The sequence below is a fragment of the Pan troglodytes genome, chromosome 20 (genome assembly GCF_028858775.2).
Source record: "Pan troglodytes isolate AG18354 chromosome 20, NHGRI_mPanTro3-v2.0_pri, whole genome shotgun sequence".
NCBI lineage: Eukaryota > Metazoa > Chordata > Mammalia > Primates > Hominidae > Pan > Pan troglodytes.
Genome location: NC_072418.2, coordinates 54,546,364 through 54,572,977, shown reverse-complemented (window position 1 = coordinate 54,572,977; position 26,614 = coordinate 54,546,364). Strand labels below are relative to the sequence as shown.

General features: G+C 54.0%; 1 protein-coding gene and 3 non-coding genes across 11 annotated transcripts; all 4 read right to left on the bottom strand.

Annotated features, from left to right (window-relative positions):
- Positions 1-7,224: 7,224 nt before the first annotated feature.
- On the bottom strand, positions 7,225-25,001 carry SPACA6 (sperm acrosome associated 6). Of its 8 annotated transcripts, none has more exons than XM_054672675.2 (9): positions 24,723-24,993; positions 18,504-18,639; positions 11,338-11,406; positions 10,408-10,431; positions 9,963-10,040; positions 9,724-9,833; positions 8,877-9,033; positions 8,583-8,793; positions 7,225-7,327 (listed from the first exon to the last, which is right to left on the bottom strand). In XM_054672675.2, exons 1-9 carry the CDS (start codon positions 24,870-24,872, stop codon positions 7,294-7,296), a joined length of 969 nt encoding a protein of 322 aa, XP_054528650.1. In that variant the 5' UTR covers positions 24,873-24,993; the 3' UTR covers positions 7,225-7,293. The 8 variants fall into 8 exon arrangements, with proteins under 8 accessions (XP_054528650.1, XP_016792222.1, XP_054528649.1 ...); XM_016936733.4 differs by lacking the exon at positions 24,723-24,993 and adding an exon at positions 23,612-23,856 and having other exon boundaries at positions 18,504-18,581; XM_054672674.2 differs by lacking the exon at positions 24,723-24,993 and adding an exon at positions 19,447-21,388 and having other exon boundaries at positions 18,504-18,581.
- On the bottom strand, positions 19,848-19,932 carry MIR125A (microRNA mir-125a). Its single transcript, NR_035614.1, has one exon. It is a non-coding gene; the product is annotated as a microRNA mir-125a (primary transcript).
- On the bottom strand, positions 20,324-20,401 carry MIRLET7E (microRNA let-7e). Its single transcript, NR_035553.1, has one exon. It is a non-coding gene; the product is annotated as a microRNA let-7e (primary transcript).
- On the bottom strand, positions 20,507-20,575 carry MIR99B (microRNA mir-99b). Its single transcript, NR_036020.1, has one exon. It is a non-coding gene; the product is annotated as a microRNA mir-99b (primary transcript).
- Positions 25,002-26,614: the final 1,613 nt, after the last annotated feature.

Here is a 26,614-nt window from a genome sequence, read left to right as displayed (position 1 = left end):
CCCCAGCCTCCTCCTTTTTGAGAACTAAGGGGACTGGATGATTGAGAATTGGGGACGCTGGGCTCAGTGCTGGGTGCTAGCCGTTTGAACCTGGACAAGACACTCTCCTTCCTTGGAACCTGGGGTTCCCTCTTTTGAAAACAGGGATTATTAATCGCATGGGGCAGGGTTGGTGTGAGGGTTAAATTACTCAACTCATTCACGGGTACTTACCAAGCACCTGCCACCTGCCGCACACTGGCAGGTACTGCAGATGGTGCTTTTGTCTCTGGTCCGTCTACTTAGAAAGGTGACACATCCCTTTTCTCCTCAAACCTCCAACACCTCCTTCCCCAGCCTCTTAGCTGGCTTCCTATCTCACTGAGAAAATAGGGGTTAAAAAAGAAAACTTTTGCTGGAGTCCCCATCTCCACATCTTCCCACTCACTTGCCCCTGTGTCCATACACTCCACCTTCTTCCTGTTGCTGAGGGTGACCTGTCTGTGCTCCAAGCCAGTGCCAACCTCTTCCATCAGGGCACCAGACCCTATGTCCTCTTTGTCTGCTCAAAGACTTCACTCCAGCAGTTCTTCCCACCTGATCCTCCGTCAGTTCTCCTTTCCCTTCGGAGCCTTTCCCATCAGCATCTGAACATACTGTTACTCTCCCATTTTTCAGACCCCCACTCTTGACCTCAGTTTCCCTGTAAACAACTGTTCCATTTCTATTTCGGTTAATAGCAAATTTCCTTGGGAGAGTTGTCCATATTTGTCTCCAATTTATCTCACACAGAGTTCACTCACTCAAAGTGTACAATTTGGCTGGGCGCGGTGGCTCACACCTGCAATCCCAGCACTTTGGGAGGCCGAGGCAGGGAGACCACTTGAGGTCACGAGTTTGAGACCAGCGTGGCCAACATGGTGAAACCCCATCTCTACTAAAAATACAACAAAAATTAGCCAGGCATGGTGGCATGTGCCTGTAATCCCAGCTACTCAGGAGGCTGAGGCAGGACAATCGCTTGAACCTGGGAGGCAGAGGTTGCAGTGAGCTGAGATCGTGCCACTGCACTCCAGCCTGGGTGACAGAATGAGACTCCATCTAAAAAAAAGAAGTGTACAAGTCAATGGTTTTTAGTTAAGTTTACAGGTTTGCACAGCCACCACCATAATCTAATTTTAGAACATTTTCATCACCCCACAAAAGGAACCCCATATCCATTGGCAGCTCACTTCTCCTTTCTCACCCCTTTATCCCCTTAAGACCTGGGCAGCTGCTCATCTGCTTTCTCTTTATAGATTTACCTATTCTGGCTATTTCATATCAATGCAATCCTGCAGTATGTGCTTTTTTCGTGACTTCCTTCACTTAGCATATCAAGGTTCATCCATGTTGTTGCATGTCTCACTGATTCATTCCTTTTTATGGCCAAATAATATTCCACAGTATGGCTATATTGCATTGTGTTTATGTATTTATCAGTTGATGGACATTTGGGATATCTCCACCTCTTGGCTGTATGAATGATGCTACTATGAACATTCGTGTGCAAGTTTTGGTGTGGGCACAGCTTTTTAATTTTCTTGGGTATATACTTAGAAATTGAATTGCTGGGTTTATGTTAATTCTATGTTTAATTTTTTTGAGGAACTGCTGGCCTGTTTTGCACAGGGACTGTACCGTTTTACATTCCCACCAGCAATGTATGAGGGTTCTAATTTCTCTACACCCTTGCTACATTTTGTATTACCCGACTTTTTGATTACAGCCTTCCTGGCAGGTGTGAAGTGGCTTTCATTGTGGTTTTGATTTGCCCTTCTCTAATGACTAATGATGTTGACTTCATTAACTCTTAAACCCAAGCCAATCAGATGGTCATGCTTTCCCCTAGCTCTCCATAGAAACTGCTCTTGTCAAGTTCATCAATGATATCCACGTTGCTAAAACCAATAGCCAATTCTCAGCCCTATTTCATGATTTGGCTGTGTCTGACACAGTTAATCACTCTTCCTTGAAACGCTTTCTTTACTTGACTTCCTTTTTTTCTTTTTTGAGATAGGGTCTTGCTCTGTCGCCCAGGCTGGAGTTCAGTGGTGTGAACTCAGCTCACTGCAACCTCTGCGTCCCAGGTTCAAGCAATTCTCCTGCCTCAGCCTCCCAAGTAGCTGGGATTACAGGCATGTGCCACCACACCCAGCTGATTTTTGTATTTTTAGTAGAGATGGGGTTTCACCATGTTGGCCAGGCTGGTCTCAAACTCGTGACCTCAAGTGATCCACCAGCCTCAGCTTCCCAAAGTGCTGGGATTACAGGTGTGAGTCACCAAGCATAGCTACTTGGCTTTCAGAAAGCCACAGTTACCTTGATTTCCTCCACCTTGTTTTCTTTCCTGGATCCTCTCATCTTCGTCTCTTACCCGTCTATACCCATTTCCCTTGTGCCTCCAGTGTTATGGCTCTGAATACTTCATTCATGCTGCCTGTATGGAGACGGGACTCCCAAACAGATCTTCAGACCAGACCTCACCCTTAAATTCCAGGCTTGTATATCCAACTGCCTCCAAGACATTTCCACTTGGATGCCTAATAGGCATCTCAAACCAGACTCCTAATATCTTCTCGCCTTCCTCCCTGCTAATCCCCGTGAAACCTGTTCCTCCATCAGCGTATCTCAGTAAACAGAATTTCATCCTCCCAGCTGCTCAGGCCAAAAAATGCTAGAGCTGTAACTGTCCATCACTAGCCACTACCACATGGAAGTCTAAAACATTTTTTTCCCATTCATGCATTCTTTGATTCATCAGTCACCAAAACATTCACCAAGTACCTGCTGAATGCCACACACTCTGCCAAGTCTGCAAGTATAGAAACAATTAAGAAGCTTGCCTTCAAGGAGCTCTTAGTCAAGTAAACAAAGAGTTAAGAGTGATCCACAGGTAAGAATACTCACATAGGCCTCTATGATGCTGTTGTCATAGAGCAGGAACTACGTAATGTTAAAGTAATTAAAGCTACCTGAGTTGATTTTTTTCTTATTTTTATTTTTTTTGACACCCTTTCTTGCCTGAAGAGCCACCTAAGATTATGGATTCAGTTCCTCAGTTGCACAGGTCACCTTTCACATGCTTCACGGCCACATGTGGCTGGTGCTGCGCTACTGGACGGTGCAGATCTAGAATATTTCCAACATGGCAGAGGGTTCGACTGCACAGTGCCACTGTGGTTACTCTTGGCCTCTCTCCTTCTCTCATCCAACATTCTGAACCATCAGCAAATCCCACTGATTCTACCTTCAAGACATATCTAGAGCCACTGCTCCTCACGACCTTGTTTCCCAGGGCTGCATCTCGTCCCTGGATTACTGCAGCACCTCACAGCGATGCCTGCTTCCACCTTGCCCCAGTCTCTTAGCCACACAGTAGCCATGGAAATCAAATCATGACCTGCCCTTGCTTGGCTCAAAAGCCACCCGTGACGCTCATCTTTTCTTTCTTTCTTTTTTTTTTTTTTTTTGTGACAGTCTCGCTCTGTAGCCCAGGCTGGACTGCAGTGGTGCAGTCATGGCTCACGTCATCTCTTTTTTTTTTTTGCCTTTTTTTTTTTCTGAGATGCAGTTTCGCTCTTTTTGCCCAGGCTGGAGTGCAATGGTGCAATCTCAGCTCACTGCAACCTCCGCCTCATGGGTTCAAGCAATTCTCCTGCCTCAGCCTCCTGAGTAGCTGGGATTACAGGCATGTGCTACCATGCCAGGCTAATTTTTGTATTTTTAGTAGAGACAGGGTTTCACCATGTTGGCCAGGCTGGTCTCGAACTCCTGACCTCAGGTAATCCACCTGTCTCGGCCTCCCAAAGTGTTGGGATTACAGGCATGAGTCACCTCGCCTGGCCACCTGGAACACTCTTCACACAAATATCCATAATGGCTCATACTGTCATCCCCTTCAAGTTTTTATTCAAACGTCACTTTCTCAGTGAGGGCTTCTCCACAGATCCTACTGCTACTTCCCCCGGCCCCATATTCCATTTCTCTGCTTATCTTCTCCATCACACATATTACCATATTTCGTATTTTACTTTGTTTTCTTATTGTCTGTGACATAGTAAGAAATACATACTTGGTGTTTGTCCCTGGTTTCTGACAGTCTTAAACCCTTGTACTTTCTGGAGTGATGTGGGCAACAGAAGCGTCTTACATAGAGCTCCTAATCTCTTGAATTTCCTGGGTGATAACAGCATCGTTTGTTCTACTCAAGCGACTCTTGGTGGTCTCCTGGATGAGCGCTGGTCACCAGCAAGACTAGGCTATGATTAGGAGCTTGGAGCTTTCGGCCTCACCCGCCGCCCCCTCCAGTCCTTGGGGAGGGAAGAAGGGGTGGAGACTGAGTTAACAAGCAATCACGCCTACATGGTGCAGCCTCCAGAACAATCCCTAAACTATGGAGTTTGCAGAGCTTCCAGGCTGGTGAGTGCATCCACGCACTGACAGGCCGCTGCATCCCAGCTCCCATGGAGACAGAAACTTCCGCACTTGGGACCCTTCTGGACCTCACCCTATCTACCTCTTCATCTGGCTATTAACCTATTTCCTTCATACTCTCCTTTATAATAAACCAGTAAATATGTTTCCCTGAGTTATTCAAGCTATTCTAGCAAATTACTGAGCTGGGGGACTGCAGGTTGCAGGAGCCCCTGGCTTGCGACTGGTGTCTGAAGTGGGGGCAGTCTTGTGGGCCTGAGCTCTTAAAACCTGTGTAGTGTGACGCTAACCCTGGGTTGTTGATTTTAGAATTGAATGAATTATAGGACACTCAACTGGTGTTCGGGAGAGTTGGGGAACTGGTTGGTATGGGGGCAGGAGGTAGAATCCCATACATGTAGTGTCAGAAATGTTGGGAGTAGAGAAACAGTTTTCTGGCCAGGCGCGGTGGCTCACGCCTATAATCTCAGCACTCTGGGAGGCTGAGGCAGGCAATCACTTGAGGTCAGGAGTTTGAGACCAGCCTGGCCAACATGGCGAAACCCCGTCTCTACTAAAAATACAAAAATTAGCCGGGCATGGTGGCACACGCCTTTGTAGTCCCAGCTACTCGGGACACTGAGGCACGAGAATTGCTTGAACCCAGGAGGCAAAGGCTGCAGTGAGCCAAGATTGTGCCACTGCACTCCAGGACTCCATCTCAAACAAAACGAAAAAAAAAAAAAAAAAAAAAGAGAGAGAGAAACAGTTTTGTTTTACTGTCCACTAGAATGTAAGTTCCATGTGAGTACTATACAAACTTTTTGTCTCTTCTGATTTCTTCATTGGGATCTCTACAGTGCCTTGAAAATACATGACAAAATAGTAAGCACTCAATAAATATTTGCTGAATGAACAAATCAATAAAGGGAAATAGACCAGTGAACAAGAATGAGTACATGCTCAAAAGGAGCTTCCCTTTCAGGTAGGAAAGGCAAAACCAAATTAAAAAATGAGTTAACGGCCGGGAGCAGTGGCTCACGCCTGTAATCCTAGCACTTTGGGAGGCTGAGGCAGGTGGATCACCTGAGGTCAGGAGTTTGAGATCAGCCTGGCCAAAATGGCGAAACCCTGTCTCTTCTAAAAATACAAAATTAGCCAGGTGTGGTGGCGCATGCCTGTGATCCCAGCTACTGGGGAGGCTGAGGCAGCAGAATCGCTTGAACCCGGGAGGCGGAGGTTGCAGTGAGCCGACGTCGCGCCACTGCACTCCAGCCTGGGCAACAAGAGCGAAACTCAAAAAAAAAAGTTAACGTTAGGTCCAGATGAGCTCAGTGAACAAGGTGAAACTGGGCAATGTCAAACAGGGAGAGAGAGGTAGTTAGAGAAGGAGACATTTGATCTGGGATCTGTGCAATGAGAGAGGTGGGTTTGTGATACTCAGAGGAAAGTCATTTCAAGTATGAAGCACAGCAAAGGCCTGGAAATGGGACTGAGACTTGCATGTTCCAGGGACCTAATAAGGAGGCCACTGGGGCTGGAAAGTAGCAAGGGGCCTGAGGGAGAGGTAGAGTCAGTTAAGTCAATACAGTGCCAGCCGTGCAGACTTGTCAAGGGGATTAGCGGGGTTAATAGATGTAATGGCTACTCAGGGGAAATCATAGGAGTTAACTAGACAAAAAAAAGGAGAAAATATCATTCTAGGCAGGAAACAGTGTGAACCAAGACCCTAGAGAGGGCAAGAAGTATCATGATGAATGCAAGGAAGGAGGAAAGGCCAGAGAAAAACCGCAGGGTGGCAAGATCAAGGAGGAAAGGGGTATGGGACAAGGCTGCTGGTGAGGTCAGCAAAGGCCAGACCTGTGGAACCTCTGAGGCTTTGACAAGGAATTGGATTTTGTCTCAATGGCAACAGGGAGTCACTAAAGGATTCTGGGCAGAGGAGTAACCCAATCTGACACACTTTAAAACCTAAGTCCTTGGCCGGGCTCGGTGGCTCACGCCTGTAATCCCAGCACTTTGGGAGGCCAAGGCGGGTGGATCACTTGAGGTCAGGAGTTCAAGAACAGCCTGGCCACATGGTGAAACCCTGTCTCTACTAAAAATACAAAAATTAGCCGGGTGTGGTGGTGGGCGCCTGTAATCCCAGCTACTTGGGAGGCTGAGGCAGAAGAATCGCCTGAACCCGGGAGGCGGAGGTTGCAGTGAGCTGACATCATATCACTGCACTCCAGCCTGGGCCTTGGAGTGAGATCCTGCCTCCAAAAAAAAAATAAATAAATAAAATAAAACAAGTCCTGCTGGTATGTAGAGAATGGGCTACAGTGGAGAGAGGCCAAGGAGGGCGGGGGGCTGCTCCAGTGATCCAGACATGAGGTGGGGGTGACTGGGACCACAGAGAAGGCAGCTTCATGAGATATTTAGGAGTTAAAAAGTCTGAGGGTTGGAAATGAAAATGAATTGGAAGTAGAGGAGAAGTTAGATTCCAAGGTTTCTGGTTTGAACTGCTAGGTGGATGGTGTTGCTCTTTCTGGTAGGAGGAAAGCCTTGGGGAGGAACAGCCTCTGAGGGCAACATGGAGGACTCTATTTGAGGGTGCCTTCTGCAGATGGAAATGTCAAGGAGACAGCCAGTAACCTGAGGGGGTATCTGGGTTCCCACCTAACTTGCACTGGGATAGCTATGCCTATCACTGTCATTATGCGGGCCATATTCATCTGGGCATGTGTGGGCTTGCTGCACCTCCTCCTACCTGAGTTAGTAGTGACCACCTTCAGAGATGAAACAATCTAGAGTTGAAATATATTCTTTATTTTCAGGATGGAAATAGGATAGGGAAGGAGGAAAGAGATACCTTTGTTAGTTGCCACTGCAGTACCATCGAAAGAACATCCTGGGGAAACAAAGAGGTATGTGTGTTACAGGAGGGGTTGGTGACTAGAAACTTAGGTCCCGGAGGCCTGAACACCAGGGTCGAAAAGGTGTACAGGGCCCAGACTCCTGGTTCTGAGGGAGGAGGGGATGGGGGCCCCGACTCCTGGGTCTGAGGGACGAGGGGGCTGGGAGCCCAGACTCCTAGGTCTGAGGGAGGAGGGGGCAGGGGGCCTGGGCTTTTGGGTCTGAAGGAAGAGAAACTTGGGGGTCTGGACTCTTGGATCTGAGGGAGGAGGGGCTGGGGACCTGGACTCCTGGGTCTGAGGGAGGAGGGGGCCTGGGGGCCTGAACTCCTGGGTTTGAGGGAGGAGGGGCCAGGGGCCTGGATGGAAACCTGGGTCTGAGGGAGTAGAAGGCTGGGGCCTGGACTCCTGGGTCTGAGGGAGGAGGGTCCGGGGCCTGGATGGAAACCTGGGTCTGAGGGAGGAGGGGGCTGGGGGCTTGGATTTCTGGGTCTGCGGGTGGAAGGACTGGGGGCCTGGATTCCTGGGTCTGAGGGAGGAGGGACCAGGGGCCTGGATGGAAACCTGGGTCTGAGGGAGGAAGGGGCTGGGGTCCTGGACACCTGGGTCTGAGGGATGAGGGGCTAGGGTCATGGATTTCTGGGTCTGCGGGTGGAAGGACTGGGGGCCTGGACTCCTGGATCTGAGGGAGGAGGGGCTGGGGGCCTGGACTCTTAGGTCTGAAGGAGGAGGGCCTGGGGCCTGGGCTTCTGGGTCTCAGGGAGGAGGAACCTGGGGGCCTGGACTCTTAGATCTGAGGGAGGAGGGGCTGAGGCCCTGGACTCCTGGGTCTGCAGGAGGAGGGGCTGGGGGCCTGGACTCCTGGGTCTGAGGGAGGAGGGGGTCCGGGGGCTTGGACTCTTGGATCTGTGGGAGGAGGGGACTGGGGACTCGGACTCCTGGGTCTGAAGGAGTAGGGGCTGGGGGCCTGGAATCCTGGGTCTGAGGGAGGAGGGGCTGCGGACCTGGACTCCTGGGTCTGAGGGAGGAGGGGCTGGGGGCCTGGACTCTTAGATCTAAGGGAGGAGGGGGCTGGGGACTTGGATTCCTGGGCTAGTAAAGAGGGGCTGGGACCTGGACTCGTGGGTCTGAGAGAGGAGGAACTGAAAGCCTGACCTCCTGGGTTGGAGGTTGCTGGGAACCCAGACTTCTCGTTTGGATCTGAGACAGCGGGGAGCTAGATGCTGGGGCTCCGGAGTCCCCAGAACTCACCACGCCAACACTGTCGCACTCGCTGATGCGAGGGCCCCGAGGACTGCAATCAGGAACAGGTTGCTGGGCGTCAGAGCCTCGGGCCTGGCCAGCAGCTCGCCCAGGCTGGGCCTCCAGGGCTCGATCAGCTCGGCATCCCGCGGCGCCCAGCGCAGCACTTCCCGGAACGAGGCCTGCAACTCTGTCTCCGCCCGCGGGGGCGGTCCCGTCACTGCGGGGGCGCGCACGTCAGCCAGGCACGAGCCCCACCCCTCTCCCCACCCCGCTCACTCACGCCGCCGCGCCCCGCCCCACCGTTAAGAAAGAAGTAGAGCCGGGCCAGGGGGCGCTGGTCTTGCTTGATCACGCAGGAGAACGTCCCGCGGTGCGTGAGCTGAGCCGGCCGGATCCGCGCCAGGTATCCTTCGGCCCGCGGCATATCTCGGAAATAGGACAAGTCCTGAGTCCGGAGCTGCGGGACACGCGGGTTTAAACGCCTCAACCCCGGCTTGCCACTGTGTAACCTACAAGCCTCGCCCCCCGAGCCGACCACGCCCCCTGGAGTCCTGGCCCTGAGCCTTGAGCCCGCCCCCGAGCCTTCTCGCTCCCCTGCCCTAAACGCACCCCTTCCCCTCACTCCTTAAACCCTTACGCATAACCTACCCCTTGAAACTGCTTTTATTTATGTATTTTTTTTTCTTCCAGCCAGGGTCTCGTTCTGGCGCCCAGGCTGCAGTGCAGTGGCGCGATCAGAGCTCACTGCAGCCTCGAACTCCTGGACTTAAGCAGTCTTCCCGCTCAGCCTCCCCAGTGGCCGGGACTATAGGCGTGCACCACCACGCCCCGGCTGTTTTTAAAATTTTTTGGCAGAGGAGGGGTCTTAATATGTTGCCGAGGCCGGTCTCAAACTCCTGGGCTCAAGCCATCCTCCCGCCTTGGTCTCCAAAAGCGCTGGGATTACAGGCGTGAGCCATCGCCCCAGGTCCTTGGTCCTGCATTCTGATCTTCGAGCTCTCCCCTAAATCCCGCGACCCTCCTCTTGCTGATGCTTGTGTCTAGACGGAGATTCCCGGAGTCCCGTCCCCGCAAGCTGACTCCCCAACCTCTAGTGAAGGCTAACTCGCCCGTCTAAACTCTTCGCGCCGGCCCCGCCCCGACTCACACCTCCTCCTGCGAATTTCCAGGAATAGGTGATCTCCTCCTTTGGCAGCTGGAAGTTTACGATGCAAGAAAACATAGCCTGGTCGCCCCGAGTCACTGTCACATCCTGAACTGAAGACGGAGCAGGGTTCACTCGCTGGGCCCCGACCACGTCTGGCCTCGCCACCAGCTTATGCCCCTCGGTGCTCTGGTCCCGTTTCTCAGGTTGGCCTCCTGCACCCCGAGGCCCCGCCCCCTCACCTGGGCAGTCCAGCGGGAGGTCGCAGACCCTAGAGTAGCACCCGCTGCAGAGGAAACGCCGGGCGAACTCCTGGAGACCTGTGGAGCGGGAACGCTGGGTCTAGGCGCCACCTGCCCTTCCAAGCCCGGGGCCCTTGGCCCATTTGAGATCCATGCAGCTTCCCGGGGTCCATCGGCCAGGTGGCATCTTGACCCCGCCCTCCCTGCTGTCTTTGGCCGACTCTCACTCCTCTCCGCCCTCTAGGATTCCTATTGGTTTGCTTTGGCTCTCACACACACCTTCTGAGGATTTGGAGCAATACTTGGTTTCCTTCCTTTTCTCCAGGGATCTTATTGGCCTCCTAAGGATGTGAAGCCCACCCGCTTTCCCACACTTGATGTCGTACGTTTCGTCCCCGACCGCCTCCCTTACCCCGCAATTCCAAGTTTTAGATGAAGTCCTTACCGCAGGGAGGGATGCAAGCCTGGGCTGTGGAGGAAGAGGAAACATCACTACCTTACAGTCATGGGAAGAACCCTACCCGATGCTCCCCTAGCTAATGTTACAAGGCCCGACGCATTGCTCCGAGGGGGCGGGGCCAAGCTTTCGTCATAACCTGGGGGCGGGGTCAAGCTGGCTGGGTTCCACCTGGGGGCGGGGCCAAGCCTGAGCATTCCACTAGGAGGTCAGGCCCAGGACTGCTGCCAGCCTTCTACTTGGGGTTTAGAGGGAAACACACTGGTTTTCTGTAGGCCCTGACGGGGATGGGCAATCCAGGTGTATTCCACCGAGGAGGCGGGGCTAGATCCTGGGCGATCCTTGCAGGAGACCAAGGCTAAGGTGGTGGCCCAGTTAGAGAAGAGGCGTGGCCAGGATAGTAGTAGTCCCGGAAAGGGGCTCAGTTGGAGACGAAACCTTTCATCGAAGGGGTGGGGCCAGATCAAAAATGGTCCACGCGGGGAAATAGTCGTTGCTCAAGGTCTGAGGCTCAGAGATGGGGCCAGGGGATTGTACGGGGAGTGGATGGGGGGTCTCAGGAGTGGGTTTTGTTTTGAGATGGAGTCTTGCTCTGTCACCCAGGCTGGAGTGCAGTGGCACGATCTCGGGTCACTGCAACCCCGCCTCCAGGGTTCAAGCAATTTTCCTGCCTCAGCCTCCTGAGTAGATGAGATTACAAGCATGCGTTACCACGCCCAGCTAATTTTAGCATCTTTAGTAGATATGGGTATCACCATGTTGGTCAGACTGCTTTTGAACTCCTGATCTCAAGTGATCTGCCCGCCTCAGCCTTCCAAAGTGCTGGGATTACAGGCGTGAGCCACCATCCCCGGCCAAAAGTGGGGTTTTCTAATTGTGTGTGTGTGTCTGGGGAAGGAGAGATGGAGTGTATTTTACCTTCTTTAAGCTGTGTAATGACCTTCTTCATTTTCTCCGCAGCATCAGGGAAGGCAACCTCAAAGGATCCTGGAGAGTGGAGGGGAGGACGGCCTGTGTAGTAAAGCCCTTCCCCCTAGGGCTTGGTCCTTGGTCCTGCATTCTGATCTAGCCTGGCTAGGGCTAGGCTGGCCCTAGCTCACAGGACGTGCTGTCATGGTATCTGCCCTTCCCTGGCCTCTCTTCACCCCTCTCATTACCATATTCTCTGCTCCTCTTCTCATCACCCGCCCTCTGTAGTTGAAGGCTAACAAGTCCCTAAGTCTCCTTTCTTCTGCCTCCTGAATCTCTCCAGGATGGAAGCCCTCCTGGACATCACCTGCATGTAGCTTGTTGGGGGGAGAAGGGGAGGATAAAGATCAAATTCCTCACCAAGGCCTATTAGGTCTTACATGGTTTGGCCTAGTTCCCCCTCCCTCCCTGTCCCATCCCTACTGCCCACCTTTCATTTCCTTTATTTTATTTTATTCAGACAGTGTCTCACTGTCACCCAGGCTGGAGTGCAGTGGCGCGATCTCGGCTCACCGCAACCTCCGCCTCCTGGGTTCAAGTGATTCTCCTGCCCTAGCCTCCCGAGTGGCAGGGACTGCAGGTGTGCACCACCACTCCTGGCTAATTTTTGTGTTTTTAGTAGAGACGGGGTTTCACCATGTTGGCCAGGCTGGTCTCGAACTCCTGACCTCAAGTGATCCACCCACCTCAGCCTCCCAAAGTGCTGGGGTTACAGGCATGAGCCACCATGCCTGGCCTCATTTCCTTTAATATGAAAACAACCACATTCCCTAGCACCTCAGGGCCTTTGCACATGCTGGCTTGTTTTTAGCACATTTTTCCTTCTCCTAGTCATCCTTTCATCACCACAAATCTAACCAAGTTCCCTGTTTTTGTCTCTCATCGCAATCATTTCATTCCTAGCTCTCATCTGTCTGCAATTACATATATTTATATATAGATGATGATCACTTATGTCTGTCTCATAAGTAAATAAACATGTTCTTCTGTAGCACTGTGTCCTCTGGATCCTGGAGAGGGCCCTCAGTCTTAGAAGTGCTCAGTAAGTATTTGTACAATGAATTCCAGGATCCAACTTGAACTGGAGACCTCAACTGGTGGCCTATGACCCAAATCCATCCCTGGGATGTGTTGTATTTGGCCTGGAAAGTGTTTAAAAGAAAATGAACCAGTTGCCAACATATAAAATTTGGAATGTCAAATAAAACGTTTGGCATCTCTTTTTTACAAAGTTGGAAGAGCTGTAACACAGAGATCGCATTTCCATAAGGCAGCAATTAGCTGGAGATGGGTAGCAGTCACTCCCTTGAAATGGGGCACACACCGGCCACTTCTCCATAGTCCCCAGCCTCTATTCACTTCTATATTTACCCATCTTTTACTCTTTTATGTTCCTTGTCTTTGTAGGTGTTTGTTTTGTTTTGAGATAGAGTCTCGCTCTGTTGCCCAGGCTGGCGTACAGTGGTGTGATCTTGGCTCACTGCAACTTCCACCTCCCAGGTTCAAGCGATTCTCCTGCCTCAGCCTCCCCAGTAGCTAGGATTACAGGCACCCACCACCATGCCCGGCGAATTTTTATATTTTTAGTAGAGATGGGGTTTCACCATGTTGGCCAGGCTGGTCTCAAACTCCTGACCTCAGGTGATCCACCTGTCTCGGCCTCCCAAAGTGCTGGGATTACAGGTGTGGGCCACCATGCCTGGCCTTGTGTTTTGACCACTGCAATGGCCTCCAAATTGTATGGGTTTGTGGCTTGTTCCAGTGGAATAAGAATAGACAGCTGACTTGATCTCGTGGTGATTTGTGGAAATCAGAAATGTGGCAAGGTTTTATGGGCTAAATCGTGCCGCCCACCCCCCACCCCCTGCAACCAAACTCGTATGTTGAAGTCCTAACTCCCAGTACCTCAGAATGTGACTGTACTTGGTTCTTAAAGAGGTGATTAAGTTAAAATGAGGTCATTAGGGTGGGCCGTAATGCAGTATGATTGGTGTCCTTATGAGAAGAGGAAATTAGGACACAGAGATGCACACAGGGACATATGAAGGAAGGCATCTACAAGCCAAAGAGAGAGGCGTGAGAACAAACTAACCCTGCTGACACCAAAACCTTGGTCTCAGACTTCTAGAAGGCAGAAACTTCTGTTGTTCGAGTCACCCAGTCTACGGTACTTTGTTACAGTGGTCCTAGCAAACCAACACACAGGAATTGTCCACTGCCTCCAAATACCTATATATCTATAACCTATATCCACAGAACACAGATAAAAAGCTTCATCGCCCAGCCTTCCTTGCAGTTGTGGTCATGTGACCAAGTTGTAGCCATAGGATGCAAATGGATGTGTTATGTGAGTCACAGGAGGTGGCCTTAAAAGGGAGGTGGTACCGCACCTGGAATCACAGCTACTCGGGAGGCTGAGGTGACAGGATCACTTGAGGCCAGGAGTTCGAGACAAGCCTGGGCAACATATCCAGACACCATCTCTAAACAAATTTTTATAAATTAGCCAGGTGTGATGGTGTGCCTGTAGTCTTAGCTACTCAGGAAGCTGAAGTGGGAGGATGGTTGAGCCCAGGAGTTCGAGGCTGTAGTGAGCTATGATTGCACCACTGCCCTCCACCCAGCCTGGGCAATAGAGCAAGACCCTGTCTCTAAAAAACAAAGACAGAGAAGGTGGTGCCGTCTTATTGTTCCCCTCATCCATCCTGCTGCCTGAAAATTTGTTTTGATGGTTGGAGCTCTAGCAGCCACACGGGACCATGAGGACAAGGGCTACTCCCTGGGATATTAAGTCTTGAAGGAGCTTGGATCCCCAAGAAATGGAGGTGCCATACTAGCCTTAAGTGCCTACCACAAGACTTACTTTATATAGGAGAGCTAAACTTCCTATGGGCTTAAGCCATTGCAGGGACAGGGGAAAGCGTCCTCTGTGATTAAAGCCATACAAAAAGGGAGGGAACTGAGGATATTGGCAAGAGAGTGCCTGAAACAATGATCACTGGAATATACACTTGGAGAGAGGAAGCACTGATGCCCAGAAGTGGGTTCCAAATGAGGACCCAGTGGTCTCTCCTTGGCCACAGAGCAGGAGTGTGGTCTCAAGATGGCAGGATGATCAGGAGCATGTGGTCAGACTGGGGTGCACAAATGAGAGGCCAGGATGTTGGAGGAGTCATCCAAAGAATTTCTATGGGCCAAATCAAATGACTCATGGGCAGGGTAAGCGTGGGATATACCAAGTAAGCCATGGTGGCGGGGTGGGCTTATAACCCACCAGGGGAGTATAAGTGGAGTGAAATGTTCCAAACAGGCCAAGCGGCCTGGGTTATAGCGAGCGGGCCATAAAGCGGCATGGGTGGGTGTTGTAAAGTCTCCCCCAGAGGAGTTGCATATCGTCAGGAGCTCTGACCCTGGTTCAGATCATCTGGGTCTGAGTCCTGGTGCTTCCGTCTTGAGCACACCTGTCTCAGATCTGAGTATCAATCACAAGCCCTCCTCCCCATGTGACCTTGGCCAAGTGACTTCACCTTCCTGATCCTCAGTTTCCTCATTCATCAAATGAGGATGATAGCAGTGTCTGTATCACAGGATTAGCGGGAGGATGAGACGCCATACAACCATGAAAGCATCCTCATCCCCACTCTTCCATGGCATCGTTTAATGATTGTATGAGATGGTGTCACTAAGTGTGTAGAATGGCTCCTAGCACGTAGTGAGTGTTCGAGAAGGCTGGCAAACTTAGGATTGCCATCTCCAAGTTTGAGATGGGGAAACGGAGGCATGGGGAGATTAGAGAAGTGGTCCAAAATCACATGGCTACATTTGACCCTGGTGGTCAGGCTCCAGAGCCTCCACACCTAATCGCTGCATACATAATCTCCACACCTAATACTGCATCCAGTCTGTACCAGGTCATCTACTCCATGGTTTATATATACATATATACAAATAAGATCACCTGGGATCACCAAGAGGCAGTCAGCCTACATCAGCTCCTCCATCTCCCTGCTGCTCCCTCTGGAGGAGACGCAAAAGTCATCCTTGATTCTTCCCATTGCCCTCGCCCACCTACATCTGGTCCAGTCTATCTCCAAATATATCCTGGGCCTACTGTTCTTGTCCAGAAGAGCCCAGCATTCCCGTCTGATAAGCGGGGCTATAAAACCCAGCCTCACAGGGCCGGTAGAGCATGTCCTTTAGGAAGATACTTAATATGAATGACTCTGTGTACGGCAAACACAGCCTTTTGCACGCATGGGCAAGCCTGGCACACGGTCAAATCCTTATGCCCACCCCACTCTGCTCAGACCTCATCTGGGCCCCCGGACCACTGTGACTGGTCCAAGCCACCATGGGCCGGCCTCTCACTGGAAGTCTTCCTGCCTTTGTCCAGGCCCCATACAGCTGCCAGAGAGATCTTGTTAAATCCCAGTTCAGATCCTGTCTCTCTGTGTAAACTCCTCCAATAGCTCCCCCATTTCAAGAGCAAAAAACAAAAGTCATTCCAAGGGCCTACAACAGTGATTCTCAAAGAGTGTTCCCGGAGCAGCAGCATCAGCATTCCCTGGGATCTTGACAGAAACGTCCATATCTGGGCCCTACCTTGGACCTCCTGGTCAGAGGTGGTGAAGCCCAGAAATCTGCATTTTAAATAAGCTCCCAGGGGATTCTGATGTACACTGGGGCTTGAGAACCCCCTGTCTATGAGGATCTACAGGAGGTGGCCCCTTGCTATCTCTCTGATTTCACCTTTACTCCAGCCCCACGGGCCCCAGGGTCTTGCACTGGCTATTCCCCGTGGCCTGAAAATCTCTTTCCACAGATTATCTGCATGGCTGTCACTGTCACTGTCACCTTGCTCAGGTCTTTGCTCAACTGGACCCTGTCATTTCCACCTGCCCTGACCAACCTATTTAAAATTATCACCCAGCCAGGTACGGTAGTTCATGCCTGTAATCCCAGCACTTTGGGAGGCTGAGGTGGGAAGATCACTTGAGCCCAGGAGTTCAAGACCAACCCATGCAACATAACAAGACACCATCATTACAAACTATTTAAAAAATTAGCCAAAGATGGTGGCACACACCTATAGTCCCAGCTACTTGGGAGGCTGAGGCAGGAAGATCGCTTGAGCCCAGGAGTTTGAAGCTGTAGTGAGCTATAATCACGTCACTGCAATCCAGCCTGGGTGACAAAGTGAGACCCTATCTCAAAAAAACAAAAAAACAAAAAAACTATCACCCCTTTCTCTTCCCCTTCTCTGTTTTCCTCCACGGCAGGGATCACCAACTGACATACTAAGATACTAAGATATTTTATTGATTATGTTTGTTGTCTGTCTCCCCAGACTCCACCCCAATATAAGCAACCCGAGGACAGGTGGTTTGCAGTTTTGGTCACTGCTGTGTTCTCAGGGTTGTTCCCGGCACATTCAGTAAATATAATTGAACGTATTGCACCAGCTTCTCCCGGCCTCCAGACTCTCCCTCTGGGTTCTTTCTACACCCAGAGCTGCCCCTACTTCTTCACTGCTCACACTCCTGCTGCAGCTCCCCAGCACCCTGAGGACAGAGACTCAAAACTCTCTGACTTTTCTGCTGAACTCTGCACCTAGGTATCTAGCTGCCTCCTAAATGTCCCTGGGACCCCTCAAAGTCACTACCTTCTAACCCAGCTTATCATCTGCCCCCGGCTCTTTCTCTCAGGCTCCTCATTTCAGTGATGACCCACCGCCCAACAGGCACAGAGCAGGACCTGTCTCAGATGCTGTTCTCTATGCTTCCCAAAACAGCCCAGCAGACCTAACTCTCTGGCCCTGGCCCTTCTCCACCTTCATGGCCCCAGCCCCCACTCGGGCCTCCGCTCTGGCCTGGACCCTCACCCAGCCTCTTCTCTCTCCCCTCCAAGTTTGTCCCCCATGCGGCCCCACAGAAGGCTTCCATTCCCAGATCCAAAGGTTCCTCATCTTTTCAAAAGCTTCTGTAACAAGGCAGCCTATGTGGGGAGAAAGGGCATTTCTTGGAATCCTGCACACCCCCACATGGAGAGGTTTAGGGCCTCCGGTCTCCCTTTAGGGTGGAGATGGGGGGAGCCACAGCTGAGGCCTTCTCCACGCTGGCCCTGGATGCCCCCTGGGTGGATGGGAACCTTCCCTCTTCCGGGATTGTTGACAAGACGCTTGGAGGGCAAAGCAGGAAGCAAAAGGAGCGACTGTGGGTGTGGGAATAAGCCCTGAGCTCCTGGACCTAAGAGGAAGCTGGTTTATTCTACAGCGCAGGGCTCTGTAACTCCTGCAACTCCGAGCCTCCACAGTTCCAGGGTCTGGCACCTCGTCGGGATCATGGCCGTGGTGATCAGGCATGATTACTGCCCATGCTGCCCATCGGCACTGCGCGGCCCCCAGCCCTGAGGTCTCTTCGCACAGCCACACACCTCAAGTCTGTCACATGTGCCTGTCTCACCAGGACAGTCACACCTCGTCTCTTTTCACTGCTGTCACCTGAGTGATCCACTCTGCTGTTCCTGTTTTCCTGCCCTCTAATTGCCTCACACCTCAAAAATGTGGAATCACTTTATAAGAAATCTGTGTGTGTGTGTGAGTGTGAGTGTATGTCTCTGAGTGTGTCTGTGTGCGAGTGTGTGTGTGTTCTATCCTAGAGGAAGATGCCTTCCCTGAGATCAGGCTCATCAGGCAGCCCCAACCCCCGCACTGAGCTCCATGGCCATCCTAGGAGGCAAGAAGATTGTCCCACTTTACAGATGGGTAAGTTGAGGCCAGGAGAGGGGCAGTGACCCACCCAGAACTTCATAGCCAATAAGAGTGTGAGCCATGCAGCCATGGCAGAACCTATGCCTACCCGACCCCACCTGGACTTCCAGCTCTAGGCAATTTCTGCAGCGTCCCTTCCCCCTCACCACCTTCAGCCCCTGGCTCTTAGAGCTGCCTTCAACCTTCATTTGGACAAGCAGCTGAGCTCAATGGCTTCCCAGCTTTCCCCTCCCAGATCACTGCCCAACTCTGGGGGCCTCCTTCCTCTGCCCTGGGCCCTCCCACATACCCATCTCTTGGGGGCTCCAAGTCCACATCTCCCATCTCCCCATCCCCACCCACTCACCCTGGGCAGCAGCCAGCTCCTGCAGGGCATGGGTCATCTGGGTGAAGGTGTCATGCAGGTGGCTTCTCTCATCATAGTCTGGCGGTGAGGGAGGGAGCAGGGGCTGGGGGAGGCAGCTCCCCGCAACACCATGTTCCTAATGGGAACATTCTGTTTCTGAGTCTCTGCCCTCCCAAGTCTGTATCCTCCCCTCTCTGACTCTCTGCCCCACAGTCGCTATGCTTCCTGAGTCCCTCCCAAGTCTCTATCCTCACCTCTCTGTGAGTCTCTATCCTCCCTGAGTCTCTGCCCCTGACCAGTCGCTATCCTGCTTCCCCTAGTCTCTGCCTCATCTCTATCCTCCCCTCTCTGGGTTTCCATCCTCTTTGAGTCTCCGTCTTCCCCCTCTGAGTCTCCATCCTCCCCTCTCTGGGTCTCTATTCCCTCTCCAGTCTCCAACCTCTCCTGACTCTCCCTCCTCCCCTTTCTATGAGTCTCCATCCTCCTGACTCTCCATCCTCCCCTGAGTGTCCATCCTCCCCTCTCTGACTCCCCATACTCCTGAGTCTCCATCTTTCCCTCTGAGTCTCCATCTTTCCCTCTGAGTCTCCATCCTCCCCTCTCTCTGAGTCTCCATCTTCCCCTCTCTGACTCTCCATACTCCTGAGTCTCCATCTTTCCGAGTCTCCATCTTCCCCTCTCTCTGAGTCTCCATCCTCCCCTCTCTCTGAGTCTCCATCTTCCCCTCTCTGACTCTCCATCCTCCCCTCTCTGAGTCTTTGCCCTGCTGTCTTCCCCTGTCTGTGTCTCTCTGTCCCTAAGTCTCTGTTGTTCTCATGGTCTTTCAGCCTTTCTCCTCTGACTGTTTCTCTCTGTCTGTCCCTCAGCCTGACCCTCTGGGCCTCTCCTGCCCTCCCTCTGCACCTTCCCCAGGACACTGATGAAGTGTGGATAGTCTCCTCACTGATTTCGGTGTCAGAGAGGCCCTGGAAGGCGGCCGTGAAGGCCTCCTCACACTCTTCAAGCTTGGGGCTCCGCATCCCAACAAACATCTGGCAGATGCGGAGGCGCTCAGAGTAGGTTGTGAAGCAGAGGAGACAGGCCCAGGCGGGCACCCTGAAGACAGCCAGGGCCAGCAGGGCAGACGGGACGGCACTGGCCAGGGCCAGCAGGGCCATCGTGTGGGTCTCAAGGCCAAGGGAGAAGCTAGTAACCTTTATGAAGTCACCACAGGGCGGGGGAAGGGCCAGTGGTCTGGGGTCAGAGGTCAGGTTTCAGTTGGTGGTCAAATGTCATGCTCTGGAGGAAGGGTATGAGGAGTCAGGGGTCAGAGGTCAGGCCAGCAATTCCCCAGGTGTGTGGTTGGGCCAGACACCAGGCTCCCAAGAACCTCACCTGTGACCCTGGATGTCCTCACAGGTTAAAGGGTCTCAGGGACCTAGAGACTGGCAACATGGTGTGCGGTGGCCCGGTAGACCCTGGGGTGGGGGTCAGAGATGGAGATGGGCACAGAGACATTCTGAGAGCCAGGACAGAAAGACCAAAAACGACAGAAATAGAGACACAGAGAGATATCGGGAGGGGCAGAGACCTAGAAAGCCAGAATAAGAGGGAGTCAGAGGATCCACTGTGAAAGAGACACAGAAGCCACAGAGACACAGCAGAGATGGAGAGACAGACAGGGAAGGAAAACAGATTTCAGGGGAAGGAGGGGATGCAGGGACAAGGACAGAAAAGAGCCCGGCTCTTCCTCCCAGGGTCCCTGGGGCAGCCCAGTGGGGCTAAGGGTCCCCGAGTGGGGCTGGGGGTCCCCGCCGGGCCCAGTCCCGTGCAGGGCGCAGCCTGGGGAAAGCTAGGAGGCCGTATAGTGATCTCCTTGGGTGTCCTCCTCAACTATACAACCTCCTACCTCAGCCCGGGGGGCGCGGCAGGTGGACAGACCCGACAGACAGACAGACAGGGACCAGGAGGACCAGGGATGGGGGGGAGGGCCGGGGAGGCCCCAGCCGCGATGGTGAGCCCCCGACACGGACCCACAGACACGAGCTTGTGTGCGGCGAAGGCCCCGCAAGGTCGGTTCTACGGGTGGGTGCCAGGACCCAGGAGTCCGGGCCCCCGGCCCCTCCTCCCCAAGGAACCCAAGAGTCCAGGCCCTCAGCCCCTTCCTCATCAGGGACCCTGGAGTCAAGACCCTCATCCCCCTCCTTCCTAAAGAACCCAGAAGTCTAGGCCCTTCCTCACCACAGACCCAGGAATCCAGGCCTCTGGCCCTTTTCTCCCCAAATGTTCCTGGAATCCAAGGACTCAGCCCCTTCCTCCCTCAGACTCATGAGTCCAGATCCAAAGCCTCCTTCTCCCCAGAGACCCAGGAGTCCCTGCCTCCAGCCCCTCCTCCCTCCGGCCAGGCAGGCCTCCTGGGGAAGGCATGGCCTGATAGAAAACCTGGCTTCCTGGGTGCCGGCTGGGAGGGAACCTCATTTGTCTTGTAATTTGGCCCTTTGGGCACACCTGCTTCCTACCTACCCTCCTGTCAGTCTGCAGAGACTCCACGCCCAGGGCTAAGGAGGCCAGGGGCTAGCCAACCATCAGAGCCTCCCTAGGTGCTTTCTTTCCTCTCTCCTCCCTTCTTTGGGTCATTTACAACTATGACAGCCACAATCTCCCAGCGCTGACCCCATACCAGGCCTTGGGCACCAGTCCTCTCCCTGACACCTCCCACTCCAGAGAGCGAGGTGCCCTCAGCATCCCCATTTGGCAGGTGAGGGGGCTGAGCCTCAGAGAGGGGAAGAGGCTCCCAAAGTCTGCCCAGCCCCATCTCTGTCCTCCCTCTTGAATCCAGGAGGTGTCCCCAGCCTTCTCCAGCTTCTGGACCCCGGGACCCAGCACCCACCCTCCCCACCCCTGGGCTCAGAGCCCCTCCAGCTGGGGTCTCTCCCGTGCCCAGCCCCTCCTCCTGGACTGTCTGGTTCTCGCTGCCCCTGCTCCAGGCGCACCTTCCCGTTCCTTTCTCGCAGTCCAGGTCTCTCTGGCCCTGCCTTTTTCTCTCTCCCTCTTTCTTTCCACCTTCCCTGGTTCCCAGCCTCCTCCTGCATCAGGACATCCCTCCCTGGCTCTGCGCTGGCTTCTCTCTCCGCCCATCGCCTCTCTCCTCTCCCCGCTTCTCTTTTCTTCCTTCTCTCCCCCTCTTTCTCCTTCTTTTCCTCTACCTTCTGTCTTTCATCCTCCCCTTCTCCCCCTTCCCCCTCTTTGTCTCTCTCATTCTCTCTCTGGCCCTCTCTCAGTCTCTCTCTCTCCTCTTTCTCACCCTTCTCCACCCCCTTTTCTCGGATGTCTTTCCTCACTTCCGCTCCCTCCGCCCCTTCCCTCTCTCCATCCCTCACCTCCGTCTCCTGCTCTCTCTCAGTCTCTGTCTCTCTCCCTCTCTCTCTCCTTCCCTCCCTCTTAGGTCTCTCTCTTTCCTCCCCTCCCCCTTCTCTCTTTGGGTCTCCCTCCCTTCTCTCTCTTTTCTCCTTCCCTCTCTCCCTCCCCCTCGCAGCTCGAGCCAGGTCTGGAGCTGGGGGTGGGGTGGGGGTGGTTTGAGAAGGGGCCCAGGGCTGGGGTAGCGACCTGCTGAGGAGGGGGAGGAGAGGCGGGAAAGGGGCGGAGAAGGAAAGGGGGGAGGCGGGGGCCGGAGACGGGTCTACGGTCCCAGCTCTCTTCCCCCTTCCCTCCTTCCCAACCTCCCAGACCCTCAGGCGGGGGCGAGAGTCAGGCCAAGGTGGGGAGGAAGGGGAAGGGAGGAGGCTGCCCCCGCCCCCACCCCCCCACACCAACCTGGCCCGGAGCCCAGGCCTGGGTTCCCAGCATGCCCCGGGGCTGCCTGGGGCCTGAGGAGGAGGGTGAGGGGAGAGGGGAAGCCGAGAATCTCAAAGATTCCCCGGACCTAAGCATCTCCCCCACCCGCCAACCAGTGTCTCCTTGGGGAAACTGAGGCGGAGAGAGAAGGGTCAGGACTTGTTCAAGGTCACTGGACAAGGCGTTGGTGGAAACGCGAACTCCCTGGGCCCATAGCCCGGCTTTGGGGAAGGGGTAGGCTCTGGACTTCCCCCAGGCCTAGGTCCCCCTCCCCCTCTCTGCGGACCCTGGGGAGCCCCCAAGGGTCAGAGAGCAGACCCAAACAGTCTGGCACCATGGCAACTAGCTGGTCCCGCCCCCTTAACCCCTGGAGGGCTGGACTCCAGCTGGGGCTAAAGAGGAGGTGGGGACTCCTGGGTTCCGGAGGAGGAGGGGCCTGGGGATCCCCAGAACTGCAGGCTTCAAAGGGAGAAAGATGCCGGAGCCTGAACGCTTGGGTTCTAGAGGAACAGAGGGTTGGGGGCCGCGCTCCTTGGGAAGAGGGGCTGAGGTTCTGAACTCTGGGGTTTTGAAGGAGTTAGGGGCTGGAGTGTGGATTCCCTGGTCTGAGAGAACAGACTGGGGGCTCAGACTCCTGGATCCTGGAAAAAAGGGGGCTGGGGGCTCGGATTTTGGAATGGGTGGGGGACTGGGTGGTGTACTCCCAGATCTGAGGGAGGAGGGGTCTGGGACCTGGAATCCCGAGTCCCCGAGGGAGCATGGATGCTGGGCCTCTCCTCCTCCAGACATCTCCTGCCCCCGCCGCTGACCCTGGCCTGTCTGGCAGCCCAGACAACCTCCCCCTCCTCCTCGGCCCCCTCCCACTGGCACGGCTCACCCTTGACCCCTCAAAGCCCCGCAGCCCCATCCCTGCCCGTCCCCCTCCCCTCCAGCCAGACGTTAACCCTTCCGCTGCCGCAGGCACTCCAAAGCCAGTCTTCCTCCACCTCCCCCGAGGGCTCGGGCAGCTCGCCCCTAGTCTCTTCCAGCCACGATCCTACCAGCCCCAGCCCCCATCTCTGTCCTCCCTCTTGAATCCAGGAAGTGTCCCCAGCCTTCTCCAGATTCTGGACCCCGGGATCCAGGTCCCAGCCCCCTCCTTCAAGGATTCAGGAGTCTGGGCTCCCAGCCACCCCCCCCCCCCCACCCCCAACTCCTCCTCCAAGAACCCTGAAATCCAGGCCCCCGGGTGCTCCTCCCTCAGGGACCCAGGAGTCCGGGCCCCAGCCCCCCACCCTCCCTTTCCGCAGACTCACGGCTCCCGCGGCTCCCGCGTCGCAGGGAAGGGGTCTCCTCCGCCGCCCCGGGCCCGCAGGCCGGGCCCCACCGCCACCGAGCGCTCTCCATCCTCTCCCCGCCTTCGCCGCACGGCGGCCTCTCCCCTTCCTCCCGCCGTCCCCGCCATCCTCCTTCCCTTCTCCCCGACTCCCTCCGGCCGTCGCCTCCTCCCCGGCTCTGCGGTCCGGGGCTCCCCCTCCCTGGACCCCGCCGGCGGCGCGGCCGTCGGACCAGCCCCCTCCCCAGGGGGCCCCCCGCCCCGGCCCCTCCCCACCGCCCAGCCCAGTCCGGCCTGGCTTCCCCCCTGCCCCGGAGCTGGCCCAGGTCCAGGGGAAAAAATTCCATCCAGCCCCGGGGAGGAGGAGGGAGCGGGAGGGGGAGGCCGGGCCAGGGGAGCCTGACGCAGAGGAGGGAAGGGACAAAAGAGGCCGGGAGGCGGCGGCGGCCGGCGCTCCCGCCTCGCCCGCCCTCCTCCCTCGGCCAGTCTCGCTCCTCCCCGGCTTTCCCTAGCTCCCCTCCGCCTCTCCGCCCCGTCCTGTCCCTCGCTGGCCTCCCTCCCTCTTCTCTCCTGCGCCTCCTCCTCTCTCTGTGCGTGCTCTCTCGCTCTCTCGCTCCCTCTCTCCCTCTCTCCCTCCCTCCCTCCCTCCCTTCTCTCTCTTTCTCTCTCTCTCTCTCTCTCCCTCTTTCCCTCCTCCTCTCTGCTCCTGTCATTCTTGGTTGCTTTTGCTGCCTCTCTGTGTCTCTTTCCGTCTGTCCTCCCTTCTGTCTCTGCACATCTGTCCTTCCTGTCGCCCTCTCCCTATCTCCATCCTCTTTCTCTGCCTGTGGGGCTTCTGTGTATCCCATTTATTCTTCCCTTTTCTCTGTTTCTCTCCCTCCCTTCCCGTCTCTGTGTCTCTGTTCTTCCTCTCTCTCGCTTTCTCCTCCTCTCTCTCCCCGAACCAGTCAGGGTCTGCCCGTCTCTCTCTCCCCCTTCCTGCTCTCCCAGCTTCGCCCCCACCAGCTTTAGTATCTCCACCCCCCCACCCCCACCCACTGGGGACTCAAAGGTGAATCAGACCCGAATCTGCCCTTGCAGATGGAGCTCACAGTCTGATGGAAGAGACAGAGCCAGCCGCAGACAGTCCCAATCCCGGGTGATCTGGGTATGACACAGGGAGAGGCCAGAGGCTGTGAGAGCCCAGGGCGGGAGGAATCCTGGCAGCTGGAGACGGCAGAGAGAAGGCGTGGTTGTGGCATGACCTCCACTAAGGCCCTTCCAGGCAGAGGGCACAGCTGAAGCGAAGGCCCAAGGCAGGAAACCAAGGAGGTGCTGGGAGGACAACAAAGCCCTTAAGTCTGACTAGAGCCTCCGAAGCCAGGAGCCAAGGAGCACAGGAGATGAGGCTGGTGGGGCGAGCGGGCGGGGTCAGATTCTTAGGGAGTTTCAGGCCAGGCTGGGAACTTAGCCTTCTGAGGGTGACAGGGAGCCCTGGAAGGTTGTGAGCAAGGGGCGGGGACACGGTTATAGCTGAATGTCAGACCCCGCTGAGGCTGTGTGGAGTGGAGGGGGAGAGACGGGTGGAGGCTGGGGAGGAGGCCCCCTCCCTGCAGTTTGCGGGCTAGGACCTGGGGAGAGAGGAAGGGGTGGGGCAGGAATGTGAGGAGCTGGAGATGGCTGGAGACTGCTGGGCACTGGGGGCAGAGAACAGGAACCTGTGGGCGGGAAACAGGTAGGAAAACTACAACTCCCTGAGTCTGGCCCAGGAACGGATGGGGCAGGAGTTGCTTTCAATGGGGAACTAGGAGGAAGAAGAGGGTAGAGGAGAGAGATGCTGTGGGCATCTGAGAACTTAGTGGACATTAAGAGCCAGGGAAAACGTTCAGGGAAACGTTTTAGGGAAAACGTTCAGGATGCATGGTGCTGGGCTTTCAACAGTGCATCTCCCTCCCTCCCTATCCTCCAGCCACCCAGTTCTCCTCTCTGGGGACAGCATATATTCACTAATTTCTTACGTATCTTTCCAGAGGAATTTTATACATCTATGCACATATATACCACCCTCCTCTTTTCTGTCCCCTGATAGGATCACATTATTCTGCACCTTGTTTTTTTTTTTTTTTACATGATATCCAAAGATCCTCCCATATCTAGGCTTATAGAACCTCCTCATTCATTTTAATAGTGATATAATATTCCATTGTATTCATCTATTTATTCCTAGTGTATTCAGTTAATTGGGAGATTGGGAGGTTTTTTATGTCAAGAAACTAATGCTTATGCATATTCATATTTACAGATTTGTGTATGTATGTGTGTATGTATGTATGTATGTATGTATGTATGTATGTATTTATTTTTGAGACGGATTGCCCAGGCTGGAGTGCAGTGGCATTATCTCAGATCACTGCAACCTCTGCCTCCCAGGTTCAAGCCATTCTCCCACCTCAGCCTCCCACGTGGTTGGAACTACAGGCCTGCGCCACCAGGCCCGGCTAATTTTTGTATATTCTGTAGAGATGGGGTTTTGCCACGTTTGCTGGACTGGTCTTGAACTTCTGACCTCAAGTGATCCTCCCACCTTGGCTGAGCCACCACACCTGGCCCAAATTTGCTGATTTTTAAAGTGATTTTGTCCAATGCTTTTAAGCCTCTAAACCCAGATATTCAATAAATGCTTACTTCTAGAGCCTTTAAAATTTGTTGATAATTACTAACAATGGGATAATAATAATGACAACAGATACCCTTTATTGAATGACTACTTGGAGCCAGTTCCTGGGATGAGTATTTGTTATACATTATATCATTGATTACACAGAAACCTTATTATTAGAAACTATTATTATCCCAATCGTAAGGATGGAATACTGAATAGGATGCAGCTCTGAATAGCCAGTTGCCCAAGCTCACAAAGTATGTGATGGAGCTAGAGATTCAAACCCAGGCCTCTCTGGCTCCTTCTTTGGGGTGGGCTGGCTCTGGGAAAATATGCTATTTC